This window comes from Falco cherrug, chromosome Z (genome assembly GCF_023634085.1).
Source record: "Falco cherrug isolate bFalChe1 chromosome Z, bFalChe1.pri, whole genome shotgun sequence".
Lineage (NCBI taxonomy): Eukaryota > Metazoa > Chordata > Aves > Falconiformes > Falconidae > Falco > Falco cherrug.
In genome coordinates, this window is record NC_073720.1 from 80,289,951 (window position 1) to 80,309,613 (window position 19,663).

The window sequence follows — 19,663 nt, forward strand, 5'->3', positions numbered from 1 at the left end:
ATTTTAATAAATGACAAACTAATATGTCTGTGAACAGAATTTGAAGAGGAAAAATAGTAAATTTTACCTCTGGAATCCCATCCATCCTTGTCAGAAGAGTAATTATGATTTCTCTTTCACCAGGCTTGAACTCCAGAATTCCTGTGCTTCCATAAAACTCATTATTGTCTCTTGGCTCTACAGTGTAGTGTAGAAACTGTCTGAGAAGACTTCCTCTACTGCGGACAATCTGCAGTTCGACAGACTCCCCTTCCTGCAGAAAACGAGAATCCAGCCTTTTTTAGTGTTCTGCTTTAAGTTATCCATAACGATTAAGAGAAGTTACTCATAGCTACCTTGATACTGTAGGGACCTCTGGAAGAGGGAGAAAATTCAAACACTCCTCCTGGATCATCATTTTCCAAAATAATGATTTCACAAGTAGTAAACCCATATTTCAGTATTTGATTTTCCACACTGACCCTGAGAAAGGAAGGCAAGAAGGTTTTTTGAGTGGCAATTGTGTTTGGGAAGTAAATCTACACTGGTGTGATGAACATCAGAATACTGATGAATTTTAAGAATAAATTATGAAAACAATTATCTGCAAAGAATAAAATAAATTAAGAACAACCCATTAGTACATTTTATCTATTTGTAAAAAAACCAAACTTTGCTTCTGAAGTAAACTTGTTTTCTGGTTAGTTTTCATAGTTGGTGATTTTCAGTCACACATGCACACAACACACAGAAAAAGAACAGAATTGTGCAGTAAAAAGTTAAGAGTTATGTTCAGTATTACTTTGTATTTGGATCAAAATGTAAAGGACAATACAAAATCACTTAAACAAATAGCAATTTCATTGACAACGACACATTCTTACCCTTTTCTGTAAAAATTAATATTGCTTCAAATAGGAAGAGACTTGCCCCTCAATATTGTGGATTTCATCCTCACCTGCTTTCTGTAAGATGTGGATACTACTTGTAGGATCCCAGTCAGGCTCTAGTAAGTGTTGGACCTACTCTGAGTAGCTCCGACTTGTTCCCTTGCTCCTCCCTTACTCACAAACCTGCTGCCTAAAAGCATATGGTGAATGGTGTAGGCATCATCAAATAAAGCTCCTCTTGGTGGAGGATTTCCCTCCCTCAGCTAGAGCTACACCATCCTGGACTTAATCATGGACATGAACAGGCTGTATCTGACAACAGAAGGAAACCTTGCACATTTCTTGCGTTGACTTCCTACTACTGAAGGATGCATCAGGAATGCACGTTCAGATTGATGGTTTGGATATGGTTTATTACATGGTGGTTTATGTGCTCAGATTCCTGTACATCTCCCATGTTTCCTGGAAGAAAATGTCAATGTACTTTTGGTCCAACATACTGTAAATATTTTTATGGTTGCACTGTACTACAACCCAGACTTCCTGAAACACTGTTTCATGTAGAAAGACATGTGATGTGCTATAATCCAATATTTGAAATCAGTTCCAGAACTGTTTCCACAAACATTCCATAAACAACTGGAAAGCCCACACATAAAAAAATAAATAGCAATGTATCTTGTAGTGAAGTCTACAGGGAGGTTACAAGGAAATATCTATTAAAAGGGTAACATGTCATTTTTTTGCATATTTGAAAAATATGTCAGCAGACAGAATTATGTCTGTTTAACATAAACTAAATGTAAGCTATTCAAAAGCAAGGTAACTGCTCATCTTTGATCACAGAATACTTCTCTAAAATTCTAGTGAACTCAGTCATTCAGTTGGGGCAAATCGTATTTCTTGCAGTTTCAAACAACTAATCCATTATTGCAGAAAATGCTCAAATACACACTGAGCCATGCATTCATAACTTTAATCATTCACAAATCCTAAATAAAGAAATGCCTTCAAGCCAGAACCCCGTGCCATCAAATTAAACACAAAAGGGCAAGCATGCATTGTCCGAAGAGATGCAGAAGATGTGATCCCTGAGAGAAAAAGAAATTATTGAGATTCTGTCCAAATCAATCACTTGTAAAACAAAGCATTGCTTCACTGAAGACAAACCGCAGTTGACTGCACTTACCCAAAATACACGACAAACCTTTCTGTCTCTACCCTGTCAACACAGAAAGAAAGAAAAAGGGGATGGGGGAAGGAAAGTGCCACTTGCTAGAATTTCAATACTAATAACTTTAGAAAAGAATAATAATAATTACAAAACAAACAAACAAACAACCCACAAAGCTTCCTTTTTCCTTTCCAAATTCTTATAATGTTCATTTTATGGGAACACTACTTGCTTGGCATTCTCTTGCTGACAAATGCTAGCAAGTGGGCAACTCCCACTTAGGAGAAATGACCCCATGACCAATTCAGGATGTCAAGACCCATTCATCGTACACCCTACCAAGCCCTTGTCCAAGGGCTCATTTACTGCCAACCTCTGTGCCTGCTCACAACTGCATCAGCAGCCCACATTTATAAACAGACCTTCATAAAAAAAAAAAAAAAAAAAAAAAATCTACATGTTTCCATGATATTTCATCAACCTGCCAAAGTAATAATAAAAAGAGATAAGCACAGTGGGACCTATAACAGATACATATAAAAAACTATTTTGGCACAAAATTACATCAAATTTCATTTTTGACAATTTTTCAGTTAACCAGATTACCAAAGTAAAACACCAACACAAAATTATACAAAAATACAAGAATAAGAAAAGAGTATTTGGTAACCTCTTAATTGATTCTGTTTTGGCCAAGCACCTATAACAAAACTACCATATCAAATCAGATGAAAGGGCAGTATTATTCTACAATGGCAATCACACAATTTGACTTTCTTAATCTAAAATAAATATATGTTAAATATAAACCTGCACTTCCCATCAAAATACCATAAACAGATTATCACAGCATTTACAAAGCGAAATTCTGACTTCACTAATCTCATAAAGAACTCAGGTTCAGTATTCAACAGAGATAAGAGTTCATTCAAAAGTCTGAGAAAATAAAGCAAATACACTTGCGGCTACATTTTTCTAAATAGGAGATCTGAATTAATAGAAATTTCTCATTGATTTCCAGTGAAGCTAGATCTTAAATACTATCTATTAAGGCATTCTCCCTTCCTTCAGAAACGTATGCAAAAGTGTTCCAGAACCATCAAAGCATTAATACAACGAAAAGCTCATGGGGAAAATTCCAATGCTGAAATTCAATTATATCATTAAGCTGTTGATAATACAATTTTCAACAGACAATACAAATGAACTATTACGTTAAGTAAGGTCTTTGTACATATGTACAAGCTTAAGTAGTTAAGACATAATCACCAAAAGAGAAAGGGTGTGCCAGAAATACAATCTTTCAGCTTCATGAAGTTACACTGCATGAGTCCAAACACGGCACAGACAAAAACAGTCCTCTGTTAAGGTGATTAGTACTACAGTCTTATATTAAATTGTCACGCACAATGGCAGCACTGCAGAAATCCAGAGGGTAAGAGAAATGAAACAATTCACAAAGTAGCATGAGGTGTGCACCTTGTGCATCTCCAGGTGTTCTTTGAAAGGACTAAGACTGGAAATACTTCATTACTTTTAAACAGCCACAGTGTAAGTCAGATCAGCATCTAGAGAACCTGCAGGTCAGAAAGCAACTATGTAGCTTCAGCCCATCCACTGCTAAAGGAAACCATTGTTCTGGAGATTTCTCCACCCAAGTCCTATTTTCAACACTAGGATCAATGATTGGCTGGCCGACTGATCTGACCATGTTTTCTCTGCCTGACTGGCCAGATTGCTCTCTCTACTCTGACATAGTGAATATTGGTTACTATTCAAAAAAGGCATAAAACAGCCTGTGCAAAAATGGAGTAGAAACACCTAGGCTTAGGCTTTTAACTGCCAGCTGCTGTTACATGAGCAACGAACCATGTACACAACCGGATCCCTCGTGTCTACAGCCTAAGGTACACACATACAAACTCTCATGCATCCCCGGACCAGGATGCACCAGGTGACCTTCTGGCTTGACTTTGGATTTGTCTCCTCGCTGTGGCCCTGCCTGCTAATTGCTGGGCTGTGCCTGACCCCAGTGACCATCATCCAGCCTAAACCTGGTATGTGCTCCTGGCTTGACCTGCCCCACCACCATGACCTTGCCTGATGCCCTGGACTCCAGGTTGCCCCCTGTAACCTGCTCCATCCTGCTCTCCTGCATCGCTAGGGGCAGTGGGATGGGCCCCTGCCTATCCAGCTGTGTCATCAGGCTGGACTTCTGGCTCTACACCACCACACTGCCTGCAGGCCACCAGCCATCAGCTCTTGCTACATGCCCTGACAATGTCCAGCATTCATGTACAGTCCTTTCATCACAGAGTAAAGATGTCTAAACTGCCATGGAGAGCACAGGGTCAGTCCAGTCCAGTTTCAGAACTTGTATGTGAAACCAACTCTTTAGGCACTCCTGTAATAGCGGTGAGGAAACAGAATAAAAATGGCTATTCAGAACCTCACAAACTCATGGTTTGCCCTTGTGGGGGCATTCGGAAGTAATGAAAAAAGTTAAAACAGCTCCTTGAACACAATTGCTTAGCCATACCAAGGATCTTCAGCTACTAGAAAGACCACTTGACCAGGAGTAAGGAGGTCACTCTCACTGGGAAAGCCACTTCCCTGTCTTTCTCCTCAGCTTAACTTTTTCTGTAAAATGGCTGTCTGTGGACATGAAGATTCATTTTATCACAGAGGACCAGTGCTGGCAGTGTTTATGATGCTAATGTAAGAAACACAATCTCAAACAGTGTAACTGTGTTTTCTGTGATTAAACAGCTGTAAAAAAACCACTTCCCATACAACAAATCTCATGGGAAATGACCTGTCAGTAGGGAAATTCTTTCCTTAAAAAAAAATAAAATAAATTATTTAGCAAGAGCTACAGATTAATTAGGACAATTTAACTCAAGCTTCAAAATGTTTCTTGCCCTTTTTTAAAAGCGTACTGCTACAAAATAGCAGAAAGAAGACGCTTGACCGAGTTTAAAGTAACATGGCAATTTCAATGTTGTTATGAACTAAACACCACTGCAAATAAAATAATAATTATTAAGAGATCCAACGTGGTCAAATTTGATTGCTCTGGACCAAGAATTGGACTTCTGCAGAAAGTGAACGTTTCAAAAGGCACCTGAGAAACTGAACTGTAACCCTGAACCTGCATTGCTATTACTCACTTCCCTAAAAAACTTTCTTTTCTATATAGGTATCTCAGAAAAGGCACGTTCGGATTGCCTGTGGAATGTTACTCACTTTGCTTCCTAGATTTGCAGTCAGTGTTCACCCCTTCTTCAATTTTCACAGAATTATCTACTGATTTAATTAGTGGCAGGACCTAGCTTTAAAGAACAGTATTAAAATAGGATTTGCTACATTATTTTCCACAGTGCTTTTCATCAGAGGGAACACCTTCTCTCCAGTTTTAATCCACAAATTATTTGATTTTGGAGGATATTTTAAATTTTGTTACTCATAGCAGGAGATATATGGTGCTATTATTTTGAAAAGAAATAAAAGATAGCAGTAGGTGTCCAGTAGCACTTATTTTAATATTCTGCTACTATTTTCAAATAACTTTTTCCCCATCAAAACAAAGTCTGACCAAACCCCTGAAGAAAAAGCCAATATTTTACAAAGAAAGAGTTAATTTATATAGCATCACATGTTACTTAACGGAAAAATTACTAAAAATAGTAACAAAGATAAATAGTTTTGAAACAGATGCTAACTACAGGAAATCACCTAGTTAGGGGAAAATCCCAGCTCCATTAAACAGTGTATTAGTGTTTCTGTGCATGCAAGTGTGCAGAGAGCAACCCCCAATACATGAACATTACTTGAGCCTTGAGTCAAGGACCATACATAGTATGCAGTGCTTTAAATAGTCCTTCTGTGATGTGGGAAAATCACCTTGGGGGAGGAATTAGAGAAAATCTGGGTCCTAACAGAAGCATAGTATTACAGAAAGCTTTTTTAGGGTAAAATACAGCTGTTACCCTCAGGGTGGTTGGCATGCACGGAGTCTACATCCTCACAGTTCCCTAAGCAACACAGCCTGCCAGCTCAGCACATGCTGATGGGAGTGATTGGAGGATGGAGCGGAGTGGAGACCCCACGGCCAGGCTCTGTTGTGCTCCCTGCAGGAACGGGAACTCGATGGCACCACACAGCTGATCAGCTGCACAGCGGTTGTCACACGAAGGATCCATGAGATGTCTGTGGCTGAGCCAACCATTGCGGCAAAATTACTTTCCTTAGATGAAAAAAAATCATCGTAACACTAACACACAGCTCCATCTCAAAGCTACCTGCCTACAAGGTACTACTACACCTCGCTGGGCACACAATACCAGTTAGTAACAACAATACACATGACTGGAGTCACCCAAGCTCCACCTAAATGTGATGGAAATGGACTGGTCCTGGAATGAAATAAGTCCAGGGAGTTGTGTAAACTCCCGGATTACTCAACTCTGGTTCAGTGCTCACAAAGCTAGGTCAATCTGACCCACTCTAAAGTTGTTATGAATGAAGGGACTTCTAACCAAGGGAGTCAGCCTTGGGGAGCATGAGAACAGATAGTGAAAAGAGCACCATTACCTAAGTTACACAGAAAGAAGCCTTCAAGTGAGGAAAGTTCTGGCTATGAGAGGAAACAGGATAAGGTGTTGCAATCCACTGACATCAACAGAAAATTAGTTGAAAATAGGACAAAGATAATAGTGATAGTGGGAGATCACAACCTCCAACTCAAGTAGCATTCCTGAAAGAGGGCAAAACCCCGCTTGAGGAGCATGTGTAGTCAGCAGAGAACTTCAGTGGTGCTGTCTGAGGATGCATACTAATTTGCATTAGAAGCAAGAAACTTCTAACCAATATTGTGTATCATAATGAATATGCAATGTACTATGAAGTATAAAAAGTGGACAGATGAGGGGGGTAACATTCCGTCATAACTTCTGGGGTCAGGCGACAGGCTGAACCTGTCTTCTCCCCCGATAGGGATGCCTATTGGGTAAGAACTGTGACTTATGTATGCTAAATAACTAACTCATTCTAGCTGACATTAGTAATTAAGGTTTTGGTTGTATATAGTTTAGTAGTATATCATTTCAATCAGACAGTCCCCATCACCGCCAATCATGAATCTTAACTTGTCACAATTTTATAATAAAGAGTGTTATTCCGTAAACTGTTAGTATTAATCGTTTGTGGGCACTAGCAGTTGCTGGCAGCGGGTAACACATTCATATAAAGTGGGCAGACCTGCTGAGAGGTCCCCCTGGTGCGGCTGGTGTGTCTCCCTGAACAAGGCAGTCGAATTGCCTTTCGATCCAGTGGGACTGGTCAGTGAAGGGTCCTTGTAACGGGGCGCTGACAGACCGGTGGGGCACAAGGGTCTTGGCTTTCCTGGGGCACTAACAGACAGTTCCAACACCTGGGGTTGGGAGGATTCCCCCCTGCCTTGCCCCGCTTTTCACGTGACATATGATTTGCTAACTTTTTGTCATGAAGTATCCTCTTAAGCACAAGGATGTTTAAAAACTCCCAGACATTTCACAATTAAACAGTTAAACCTATGTTTTACATTCTGAATTTTTTAAAAATCTATTTTCTAAGTCTACTCAAGACAGAATTTCAGCCTATGGAAATGTGTCTTGCATCACAGAAACCACCAGAATATAGAAAATCCCATGTTACATTGCTTCGATTTTGCTTTGTTATATATAGCAGATGAGATTTAGGTCACAACAGACATACGTGAATCTGTTCTGGCATCCTAAATTATATGAGTCATGACTCAAAAATTGAGCATAAGGACTATTTAAACAGTCACCTATTCATGGATTAGCACTTTCACAAATAAAAATAAACCTATCAGTGTACTGCTGTTCCCAGACCCTGAAGTCCCTAAGTTCTCACTCTCAGTACCATTCATTTAAGAGTGCAAACACAACCCGTGTGCCCTGGAGGTCCTGGCTTACTGACAGGGTGACAACTGCCAGTAGGAGAACACGTTGTGCAGAAGGAAAAAAAAAAAAATCAGATTTTTAAGAAGCTGGGTTCTGTTTGTGCTTACCAGGTAAAATGAACAGCCCTAGTATGTATATATGCTTTCACAAAGCATACACACAGTTTCCATGGCCTGTTCCACCTACATTCAAGAAGACCAAGGCCTTTTTTTTCTCATACAGATTTCACTACAGACATCTGGCTTTATTTATGTTTGGTCTCCATTCAGGCCTATTTAGATATGGGCAGTCATTCAACCTGAAGCTGCTCCTAAAAAAAGAAAACACGAAGAAGCTTCAGCAGGTACAGGATTGTCTTGCTTCTTTATTACTCATTTGTTTTCTTAGGAAGCATATTCTTCATTAAATACACTGGCCTTCATTTTCTGGACAGTATTCAGAGTTATTTTTAGTATCTATGGCCTATGGACAGAGGCCATAAAGCAAGGAAGGAAAATATTATTTTTAATGGCTTAGAAAGTGTATTTTATAGTTATGGATGCAATCAAAGCTTGTTTAAAATGTAAAGTGCCTTAACAACACCGCTGAGTTGTAAATAATACATCCTTGTTAGAACTAATTATTTTTATTATTTTACCCATGCTATTACTAATTGCAATAAATAGAATGCTTATGAACATAGTTCTATGTCTATAGTTTCATTAAAGTTCTTACATGCTCTATTTTGCTACTGACTTATGCTAAATTTATAGAACAGTACAAGCACATCCACAGCACAGTGCATCTTTGTTTTCATGCTAATTCACTACTGCTGTGAGGTGCTGGCTGCCAGCCTTGGAAACTAACATCTTCTGTTCATCCAGAAAACACAAACTATGCAGAAAGCAATACCACAAGGTTACACACATAACCCTGCCAGTATCCTTCAACCTTGATTTGAAGAGTCATCTCCAGTACTGAATGGATATCTTTGCAGTCATCTCATTCTTGGCTTCTGCTAATGTTCAAGTTGCCAAATTTCACTCATAGCCTTTAGCGAGACTATCCATGTCTAAAGAAAAGTTCAGATTTTACCTCCTCTTCGTTTTTACTTCTTTTTCCAGGCCAGACCACCTGTCCCTTGCTTCACCCTCTGACATTGCCAAGTGTGGGAAAGCTGCTTACTGCTGGCACACTTTTTACCAACCACTTCATGATCAGCAGAACCTACTACTCCCACTACACACAGTAAAAGCAGAACAGTGGTTACGTTTGTTCAACTGCCAGTTCAATCCTTACTGCACCGCCATTTTCAAGGCACAGTCTAGGGTTACTACTCAGAATAAGTGCCAGGAAGCTCTAGTTACACACCTCTGGAGAGCTGTCAGAACTTAAACATTTAGTATTTTATGCTTTCTACTTCCTCTGCTTGCTTGTTTCCTAACCTTCCAATTTTATTTTCTGGCCACCTTACATAACTTCTTCACAACTTCTATCACCATTTCTAATCTGAGTTTCCTGCTTTGTGCCAGAGACTCTAATCAATTCCTTGAGACAAACCAGTTTCATCCACAGGACGGTAAGCAGAGAACTCTTGCAGTACTCTCCATTTGTTTTTGTCTTGAACAGGACTGTGTTTTCAAGGCAGTGGGTAGCCAAGGTAGAATGAAGTAACTCATTCTGCAGTAGATGCATCCACCAGCCAGCTTCTACAGAAGCTGGACAACCCTGCAGTGGAGTAACATCTTTCCCTGTGTGACAGAATGATGTTCAAAAAGCAGGCTTTCCAAAACAGCATCAGCAACAGCTTGAACAGCTGGTTGCTGGTTTGCTAGTATGTAATCAACATGGGTGTCCAGTGTTGAAGTTCTCAAGGGCTAGTCTGCACTTCCTATGTAGGCCAAGAACACTTCTGCATGAGGTAAGGACGGTGTAAGTAGTAGATGTTCAATGTGGATGTGGAAGCTGGCAGGCACCTATTAGTATGTTCCCAGAAAAAGTGGGAAAATGGACCTTAGACTAACAGGAGGTAGTGGAAGTGAGGCTATTTCTAAACTATATATGCAACTGAGTTGTTGTAAGCAGGACAGAATACATAGCCAAGATTCTCCTGCTAGTAAATCAAAAAGAGAATACATTCCTGGATATGAACTAATTCAAGTATTCAGAGTAGTGTTCACATGCAGATAATAGTATCTCCTGAAGGTCCCTCACAGCCTTAATTATCCTATAATCCCGATCTCACACAAAAGGGAGACTACAACACTGTGCTTCAGAAACACTATTGCTCTCTTTATAGCTGAAGTGTGTGGTAGTGGTCACACTGGGCCATTTTGGAACCCAGGAGTTGTGATGGAAGTATCTAATTATTAAGAGCAAGCAATATGGAACGCATAGGTCAAACAAATAAAAATCTGATCTAATTCTGCAATGACACATAGCTATAATCCTATTTTGGACTGAAACAGTTATTGCTTTCTACACTTCACTACAGTTTTCTTCATTATCTCACTAAATATTACTTTTCTGAAAAGATATGTGTTATGTGCTATAACTAAAGATCAAAGCAGAAGTAACGTTCTAAATAGCATACATTATTTTCATCAAAATATAAACGAAACTAAGTCATATAAATGATAAATACAACACAGGTTCTTACATTGATCTCCAGTCAAAGAAGAATCCATACACAGTCTGAACAAAGGACCTCATATTCCTTCAGGCACTTATCGACCCAATACAGCCAACGCAACCTAATTAATACTGTGCTAATTTGTTATATATAAATTGAGTATTTCAACTGATACATATGTATAAAGATTAGGGTACAATACCTGTCCAAAGTTAATAACACAGTTTCATTCATTTCAGGTATATCATCAGCTTTAATAGTAATGTTGATTGTGGTATCACTTTGCCCAGATAAGAAAACAACAGAGCCATTAAAAGGACTTATATCATCATGTGTTACTGCCTTTTGATTGACACCAGAGGGTTTCAAACTCCAAAACACGGTTGCTTGACCATCAGTCCCATCTCGATGCAATGCAATGGAAACCTATGAAACACATGAGTTTGTTGTGATTTGTAAAACTATATACAGAAACAATTACTCCCTTTCAAATTGCTATTTGAGTATGAACCTCGAAATATCCAGCTTGGTTTTTTATTCATACTGATGTATAAGACATGAAATCAAAGACAGTATATGAACAAAAATATGTATTGAATCTTATCCTTTTAACCATTTATCAGTTGTATACTTAGTGGAGAGGGCAGATCATTAATATGACAAATCACTAAGCAACTATGAACACAAAAAGCCTGGTATGACTGATATAATCAGTGCCCACCCCACCAAGACACAAGCTAGGTTTTAGATATGACTACCATAATTTTACTTTGGTTGTTATAGTACAGTGACGACCTGTACTCTGCTTAAGGAAATTAGCAGTTTTAATCTGAGAATCAGAAACAAGTTATCTGATTCAGGATTTGTGGGAAAATTTCAGTGAAGACAACCAGAGAAAAAAGGGAAAATGTATGAAAAAAAAAATTTTTTAAATGTTTCTTCAGCTGGGACTACAGCACTCAGATGGATGGCAATGCTTTTGAAAATACTCCTTTGGGTTCCTAGAAAGCTAAAAAGTGTAATTGTTGGAAAACACACCCAGTGAGCCAAATTTTTTGTTTGCATGTAAGTCAGTCGACTATAAGATGCACAGAGATTTTGAGGAAATTTAGAAGCGATATCAGTCCCACTTTACGTTACTACCTTTGTCGTGGGTGAGACAGATTAAATCTGTCTGCAGTATCTTCTGTGTGAACATCAAGACCTAATCAGTTGTAGATGTTTACAGAGAAAGCAAAGATCAACCTCATTTTTCTGATAATGACTAATACTATTTCAGACCTTAATTTTACAAGCATGTGGGGTTTTGGGGGTGGAGGTGGGGGTTGTTGTTTGTTTGTGTTTTAAGCAGGGGAATATTTGGGATCAGGCAGTACTTTAGAGGAAGGACTTTTCTCACATTAACTTCCAATTTTATCCTGAATATAGCAAACTTTGCTTTTACCATACAAAGGGACAATATAAAAAGGTTTACTTACCACTGTAGCGGGGGAATCTTCTGGCTCAGAAATAATAATTGGAAGATTACTAGTAAAGCCTATTTCTCCATTTGCAATATCTGGAGTGATCCTCAGAGAAATATTTCGAATCTCGCCTAATCTAGGACTCAGAGGTGGGACTAGAGGAATTCTATCCACCAGCTCAACTTTTTCCAGCTGTAGGAAAAAGAAAGAAAAAATTGAGAAACAAAAGCCTTAGTACCAATTCTGACATTTCAGAATAAGTTCCATACACAGGGAGCAAAATATCTCCAGAAGAAATTTCTCTTACAGGCAATGAAAATGTATAAGATGTTGCATCAAAGAAATTAAGTGCATATCTGGCAGCAGAATGGTATACCTCTCAGACAAATCATGTTTGTATACACAGCTAAATGTATGTAGTGGGACAACGAATCTTCTAGATCGGTTGATTCATTACTAGACCTATGAATAACAGTATTGATTTGACAAGTGGCCCAGGTATCATTCAAACTTCATTTTTTGTGTCATGCATTGATAAAGATCTGCTGAAGTCACTCGAACCAGAAGCCAAAGAATGATCCAATCTTCTTTCCTCTGTCATACAACTTTAAGGACTTCACTGTTTGTAATAACTAATACATTAGAATTGCACTCAGAATTGAAAATCAGTACAGTATTTCAAAACTGTATTCTCCTCTTGTGTTAACATATTTCTGATTTTTATTTATACTAAGAAATAGGAAAACATTTACCCTTTCTTTGAAAAAGAGATGTCAGTCACTAAACCCAGCAGCAGTACTGACACAGTAAGGAAAGCAGGACTTGCCTGTTTAAATATTTCTTTCAAATACAACTTATACCATGTGATTCTGTCTACATGCATCATTATAATAACTGTATCCATAACTGATTTGCATATATTTCTGCAAACATTCCGCTAGTGCATGAACCACCAATGACAACCACCTTTTAATTCCCACAAGAATGTTTTTGGCTTGGAGTTATCAGATGTTATCATATATGAAGGTTTTATTGGAGGACGGGGAAGTGGCCTTACTTAAATCCTTATAGTGATTGTGAATCACTATTTCAGCTGATGAGTTTTAAATCCCTTCAGTTCTTAAAACCAATATATACAAAATACTTGGGCTGTAACACACTTTGTTCTGCCATTGGTTGGGTAACACACAAAAATATTCATGCACATTTTATTTGATGACAGATGGAACTGTTCTACAAATACTTTATTCAGTAACTGATTCTCAACCATACCAGCTAGTTATTGAGAGTCTGAGGAAGAGATGGTGGGGCTGTTTGTTTTGCTTGTTTTCTAAACTTTCTTTTAAAGTAGCCCCTGGTCCTGCAATTAACAGTGTGGAGGTGGTCCACTGTGTGGTTGTTAGCTCAGTAAAGTTTCTGAAATACCACACAGCTGAAACAATTCACCTTAAGTGCTTCTGATCCTGGATAGTAACTTTGAGATTAAAGTAATAATTAATGAAGAACCGATTATTTATTTATTTATTTATTTATTTTTAGTTTGGTGTTCCCTTTTAAAGCAAATAGGCTCACAAGGAAGAAAAAAAAAGCAAGCACTGTGAATTGAACAATAACGACCAGTTTTTTATTAAATTAGTTAATCTTCCTGTCTGTACCAAAACCTGCTCCTCAGACTACAGTAGGTTACTTAATTGAAGATGTCACTAAAGAATGTTAATCTCACTTCTCCAGTTCCTCTATCCATTCTCTACTTGTGTTTAAGCTTCATTTCCTCCTCCACTCCTCCTCCCCTGATTCCTGAGCTGATCCTTTATTGTGCCTAGTACAAACTCTGTAATCTTCTCATTCTAAACATGTTCACTGAGATTATCATTTATTCACAATGTGGAAGGATTGTCATAGTGATAAATAGGGGTATTTTTCTTCCTTCTCTAAATGAATTATTTGTGCTGGAAAGCCCCCTGATTTTGTTTATTCAAACAAAAAGATTTTTATGGTTCACAGAGAAAGTATAGAACATGCACCCCCTGCCTCCCTGGAATCCGCAGTTTGAAAAGCCAGGCAAAGTTCCTGCATTCTGAAATACTTACCATATGTGTGTCTTCTCCATAGTCCACACTGCAATGTTATTTATAATGTATCATTTAAAAGCAGCTTGGAATTTGATATCTCAATTCTTCTGTAGATCTTTCAGATTTCATGCAAATGTAAAACATATTAACCTATTCTAGCACTCCAGAATGCAATTCCCTATTTAACTGTGAATGCAAAAAAAAATGGCATACTAGCAAAGCAGTAAGATAGTTCTCGCAATGAACTTTCTTCACCTTTTTTTTTTTTTTTTTTTTTTTTTTTAAGAGAATGTTGGGGGAAGGAGGTGGAGGGAACAAACCTTTTCAGGGTACCAGGAGTAATTAAAACATCTTCAGTAGGCTGTAAGTTAGACAAAACCTTGCAAATTTTTAATCTATAGATTTAATATCAACATCTTAATTTGAAAACTCTAAAGACCTCTGACTTAAAATGAAAAGATTAAAAGGAACTAAGAAATGCCTCTCTGGTTTGTGCTTTGGATGTGCCAATTCATCCCTTTTTCTGTGTATTAAGATTGTTAGCTGGGTTCATCATCCCAGATGACCAGAGTGCAATAGCTAACCATAGGAAGTAGAGATTGTGGGGTAGTCTTAACTGCAGGTGAGAAAATAAGTATAACCTATAGTAATTACTATGCCCATGATCTTCAACAGTAGTATGTCTGAAAAATAAATTGGGTTTTCTCCAGTGAAAAATCAAAGCCTTCATTAGAAAGTGGAAATGCTTTCTTTAAACATTTTTGCTGAAAATCCAGTTTTCTGTCAAAAATACAGCTTTAATGAATTTTATGAGCCAATTTTAATTATCAATAACAGAAGTTCCCTTCTTACAAATTCAAACAGAAAAAAAGATGAGAAGACCCAAAAAAGCATATACAGAGAAAACTGGCAAAAATACTTTTCAAGTTCTCTGGACAAATTTATAGATAAATTAGATATAAGACAAGGTTGAGTATTTTTATTTTCTATTTACTTACGTGTAATTTATAGAATTTGTCATGCTTATGAAATTTAATGTTAAGAGCATTAATTTGGTTAAATTGAAAGGCAGACAGAGAAACATACCTCCAAAGGTAACTAACTTCTGCAACATTGATCTGGTTTTGTTAAATTATATTATTAATACCTGAATCCTGTTACAGCAGTCTATCTTTATAAAATGGTGTAATAATAAATAATTATCAGGAATAAAGCTCTTTGCAGCATATTAGTGGAAGCTGTCTCTAAATAAGAAATTTTTCTTAGCTACACAGCTAATAACTTTTTTTCCTTTTTTTAACAGGTAGGATCATTTAAATTATGTTAAAAGGGAAGGAGCCATTACTAAATTATATCTTTTATATTACAGAAGCTAAAAAACCACTCCAAAATAGAAATGAGATACCTGTACGAGGAAATGAGCACCATTTTGAAGAAATGCATCACTTCTTATTGGTATATTTAAAGTATCTTGTGTTTTTCCTTCTGGAAACATGAGAATGCTTCTTCTAGACATATTCAGAATGCCATCTTTCGCTCTCTCAGGATCCAGAGGTCCAGCAGGAATATACAGTGCAGTATAAACCAACTGCACGTCTCCAACTGTTCCTCTCTCCCTTGCAAAACTCAAGGATAAAAAGCGCCCCGTTGGATTACTTTCAATCTTCTGATTCTCCAAAGGATAAAATTTTATTAGGCCATAAACATCATCACTGTCCTGAATGTAAAACAGAAGCTGCAAAATAGAAAACAGGAACACTTACTCTATGCTAAAGTTACTATAAACCATAGTTTTCACGCCTTCACAAAAGCATGTCCTGACTGTCACCATACATTTTTCTCCTTAGTGATTTGGCACCCAAGAAAGAAATCAGATTGACAGCCCCAAAGTATGCTTTGTACACATGCAGCACAACACTGACCATGGCAACTTTCCCACTATGCATCATCCATGTGCCAGAATGAGCTCTGAATCACTGATTTTTTGGTTCAGCAGCCAAACTGAATAATTTCAAAATGTTTCAGATTGTGAAAAATTTCATTTTATTCACAAGGTTCATTCCAACCACTTTTGAGAGTGACAAAGTAGGCACTTGAGTCACAAAATTGTCAGCAATGCTAGCCACCCTTTATTTAACAGTTCAGAGGTTACCGTCTTAGCCACCAACCCCTCCCCTCTTGAAGCTGTTACTCCGTGTAAAACATTCAAATCACCATTCAGACAGCAAATGAGCAAGTGAAAATAATTTTCCTGCCTTCTGTTAGCAAGCAGTCACTCAAGACAGCATTTATGCAATGCCAGGTATGTTGAAAATCATGTAAGCTGAATGCTACCACATTAAAAAGGTCTGGGTTTGCATACTATATTAAGCCAAGTACTTTGGATACGGCTCTGTATACTAAGATTACATTAAGGATTGATTTGTTTGATTTATATGCAAGCCCAAACCCTTTAGCCAGTTTAGCCCATCAATGAATGTTACCAAAACTGGTAAAGCCTCCAGTTATTACCTATTATTACCTTCCCCAAAAGAATTTTAAAAGCAAACTTACCTCAGATGGTTCACTGACTTCTGCACCTCCCTGTATTGTGTGAGCTAAGAGTTTCAGAAGATAGGGTTCTGCCTCTTCTGGTATGTCATCACTGATAATGTTCAGAGGAAGTGTTACCAGCATCTGCCCTTGATCAAAACATATCTCCCCGGTCTCTGGAACGAGGTCGGCAGTCACGGGTGAGGGATCACTGCTGTTTCGGATTATAACCCAGGTAACAGAAACATTTCCATGTGTTCCACCATTTCTTACAATTGTGATCCCTTCAAACCTACAATTTTGAATGAAAATAAAAATCCACAATATGACATTATAATTAATATTGGCTTGCTTAGTTATCAGTCCCCTGAAGGATTTACACTGACTTAAGCGGAATAAATGTTAACTGCTGCAACTGACATTCGAGTCAGTGCTTAAAGCCTGTGAAATCATAACACAAATGTAAGACTTTGAGTGCTTATTCATGAGCTCTCTGTAATGTCTCTAAAGATACTTGTTAGAACTTTGTTTACATCAAGAAAGGTACTAAGACGTGGAGGCTTGCAATGTTTGACATTTGTCTCAAGAAATACATGTCAAATCTCAGAAATCTTTTTCACTATTAAATTTCTGCACCCTTTTAAAAACTGCTTCAAAATAGAGTTGTCAGACAAGTATTTAAATAATGATTCTGAATTAACTACTTGCCTCTGTACTAAAATATTAAGGTACTGGAAATGCCATGTTTCCTGCATATGACAAGAACATGACTGTAACGAAAAGTCTAGGAATCATGACTTAGAATAATCTAGAAAGCAACGTTAATTTCTTTACTGTGTATAAGAAAGAAAGATGAATACTGAAATGCTGGACTCTACATACTATAAAATATTCTTTCAAATTGTTCACAGTATGATAGCTTAATGATGATCTGGGGATAAACTATCATCAGTAGATAGCAGCAGACATTTTTAATGAGACTGTCAATATTGTGTATCAATCCTGCCTGTAAAATTTGTACAGAGCTTTGATTTTAATCTCTATGTAAAGCTACAAATATTTAACTTATTTTTATTAGGTATTTCACAGGAGACACTCAACACGTTTGATGGGCTTTTTTTAACGAAAGACTGATTTTCTATATAGTAAATACAAAGATTAGCACAAAAGCAAGCCAGAAATCTATTTCCCACTTGGACGAACTGGTGTGTGGAATATCATGGCCTCACCGATCCTGCCTTTAGATTAAGGTTTTTCAGTATTCTGATGATGTGGTTAAACTTACATCTTTTACATACAGTTCATAAATACTGAAATACTTCCTGTATAATTAGACATTCCCACTTCCTTGAAATCTTTGTAGATACAGTTGATGATAATAATAAAACACTAACTGATTTCTTCATTATATTTTCAGTAGTGATATTATAATTACTTTCAATGAAACCCTAAGGATGCTTAATAATGCCAAAAACTGACCAGATACTAGATTTGAAGATCTGTAGTACCTTGAAATTTGGTCTTCATCGATGATAACCGTCTGAGCAAACAGGATACTGTTTATTGATAGTACTCCATAGGGTTTATCATTTGGTTGGATGGTGAAATGAACAATAGATGGATTAACCAAAACAGCATCTCCCTGCAACGTGTCCTTAAGAAGTATAATCTGAAAGGTTTCAGCAATTTCTGGTATGGCATCATCAAGGATCTTAAATTTCATGTACGCTTCATGAACTAGAGGTGGGAAAACGATAGTTGTATTTGGCTGTAGATCTAGGAAGTCTACATTAAGCTGTGCATGTGCTGTTAAATTCCCAGTTATGATGGCATAACTGACAGAGACTTCACCTTCATCAGGTCCAATTAATTTTCCACTGACATCCTTACCACGAACCACTTGAATTGTTACCACATCAGCCTCCTCTGGCACCATATAAGCACTCTGAACAAAACGCACAGGACTGTCATTTTTCTTAATATTAATTTGAACAGAATTTCTTGTGTGGTTGATTTCAGCTCCTCCCTCCACGCTCTTCAGATGAACACAAAACAATTCATCATTTTCAGGTACCTGGAAAAACAATATTAGCAACTGGGTGTAAGTCAAATTTCAAATACATGCAGAACACTTACTGAGAAATACATTTTGCAGAAAAAGGAAATAATACAAACTTTACAGCTCATTTCATATTAAAATAAACAGGAGATAAGTATTGCTTTTAACTTTGGCTGAAAATCCTTTCTTATGATTGAATGCTTCAATTTTCTAAACCATCCTTCTGTGTTCTGGCAATGTGAGAAAGGGTGGAAAGCCAAACAAAAGCAAAACAAAAACTAGGCAAGAATCAGAAAAAGCTAGATCTTTCCAACTTGAGACTGTGAGGAGATCCAAACTCTATTTCTGGAAGCCACCTCTATTTGGAAACAAATGTTCCTCCCAGTTATTTAGATATACCTTGATTTTCTGATGTTGGTACTGATTTACCTCTAAGCATGCCTGAGAAAATACAGGAACAACTTATGGTCACAACCTACCTTGGCCCATCCATTCCTATACAACTGGAAAAGGGTATATATTTCCTATGTTCTGACACACTCACACCCCCAGAGAAAATTTCCATTGCAAATCTGAGAAAGTGTTTTCTAGTGCTTAGCAACTAATTAGGCTTTGGCATTTCTACAAAATGACTGTTTGAAACTATATTTCAATTTTAGATATTTGTTCTCCAATATCTCATTCAGAGACAATAAAGAAAGGCTTATAAACTGTAAATTACAGAACTTAAGGATGAGATTTTTGCATTATGTTACTACATTTTATTCCATAAATCTTGATTTGCTAAACCTATTTAACTGAAAAATACAATTATTTTATTAATATATATGGGTAAAAAGTAATTACTAAAAACATATTCATGATCTTTACATCTCATTCCTGCTGTGGACTCCTGGAATCTAATATTATTTGCTTCT

General features: G+C 37.3%; 1 protein-coding gene across 1 annotated transcript in view; it reads right to left on the reverse strand.

Annotated features, from left to right (window-relative positions):
• The window catches only part of ADGRV1 (adhesion G protein-coupled receptor V1), a 291,122-nt gene that overhangs the window by 251,481 nt on the left and 19,978 nt on the right, over positions 1-19,663 (reverse strand). The window contains exons 7-14 of the mRNA XM_055699397.1: positions 18,196-18,761; positions 16,709-16,979; positions 15,561-15,890; positions 12,099-12,275; positions 10,823-11,046; positions 2,059-2,091; positions 336-462; positions 68-253 (exon numbers count right to left, since the gene is read on the reverse strand). Of these exons, the coding sequence (XP_055555372.1) occupies positions 68-253; positions 336-462; positions 2,059-2,091; positions 10,823-11,046; positions 12,099-12,275; positions 15,561-15,890; positions 16,709-16,979; positions 18,196-18,761 (1,914 nt within the window). The remainder of the gene's footprint in view (positions 1-67; positions 254-335; positions 463-2,058; positions 2,092-10,822; positions 11,047-12,098; positions 12,276-15,560; positions 15,891-16,708; positions 16,980-18,195; positions 18,762-19,663) is intronic.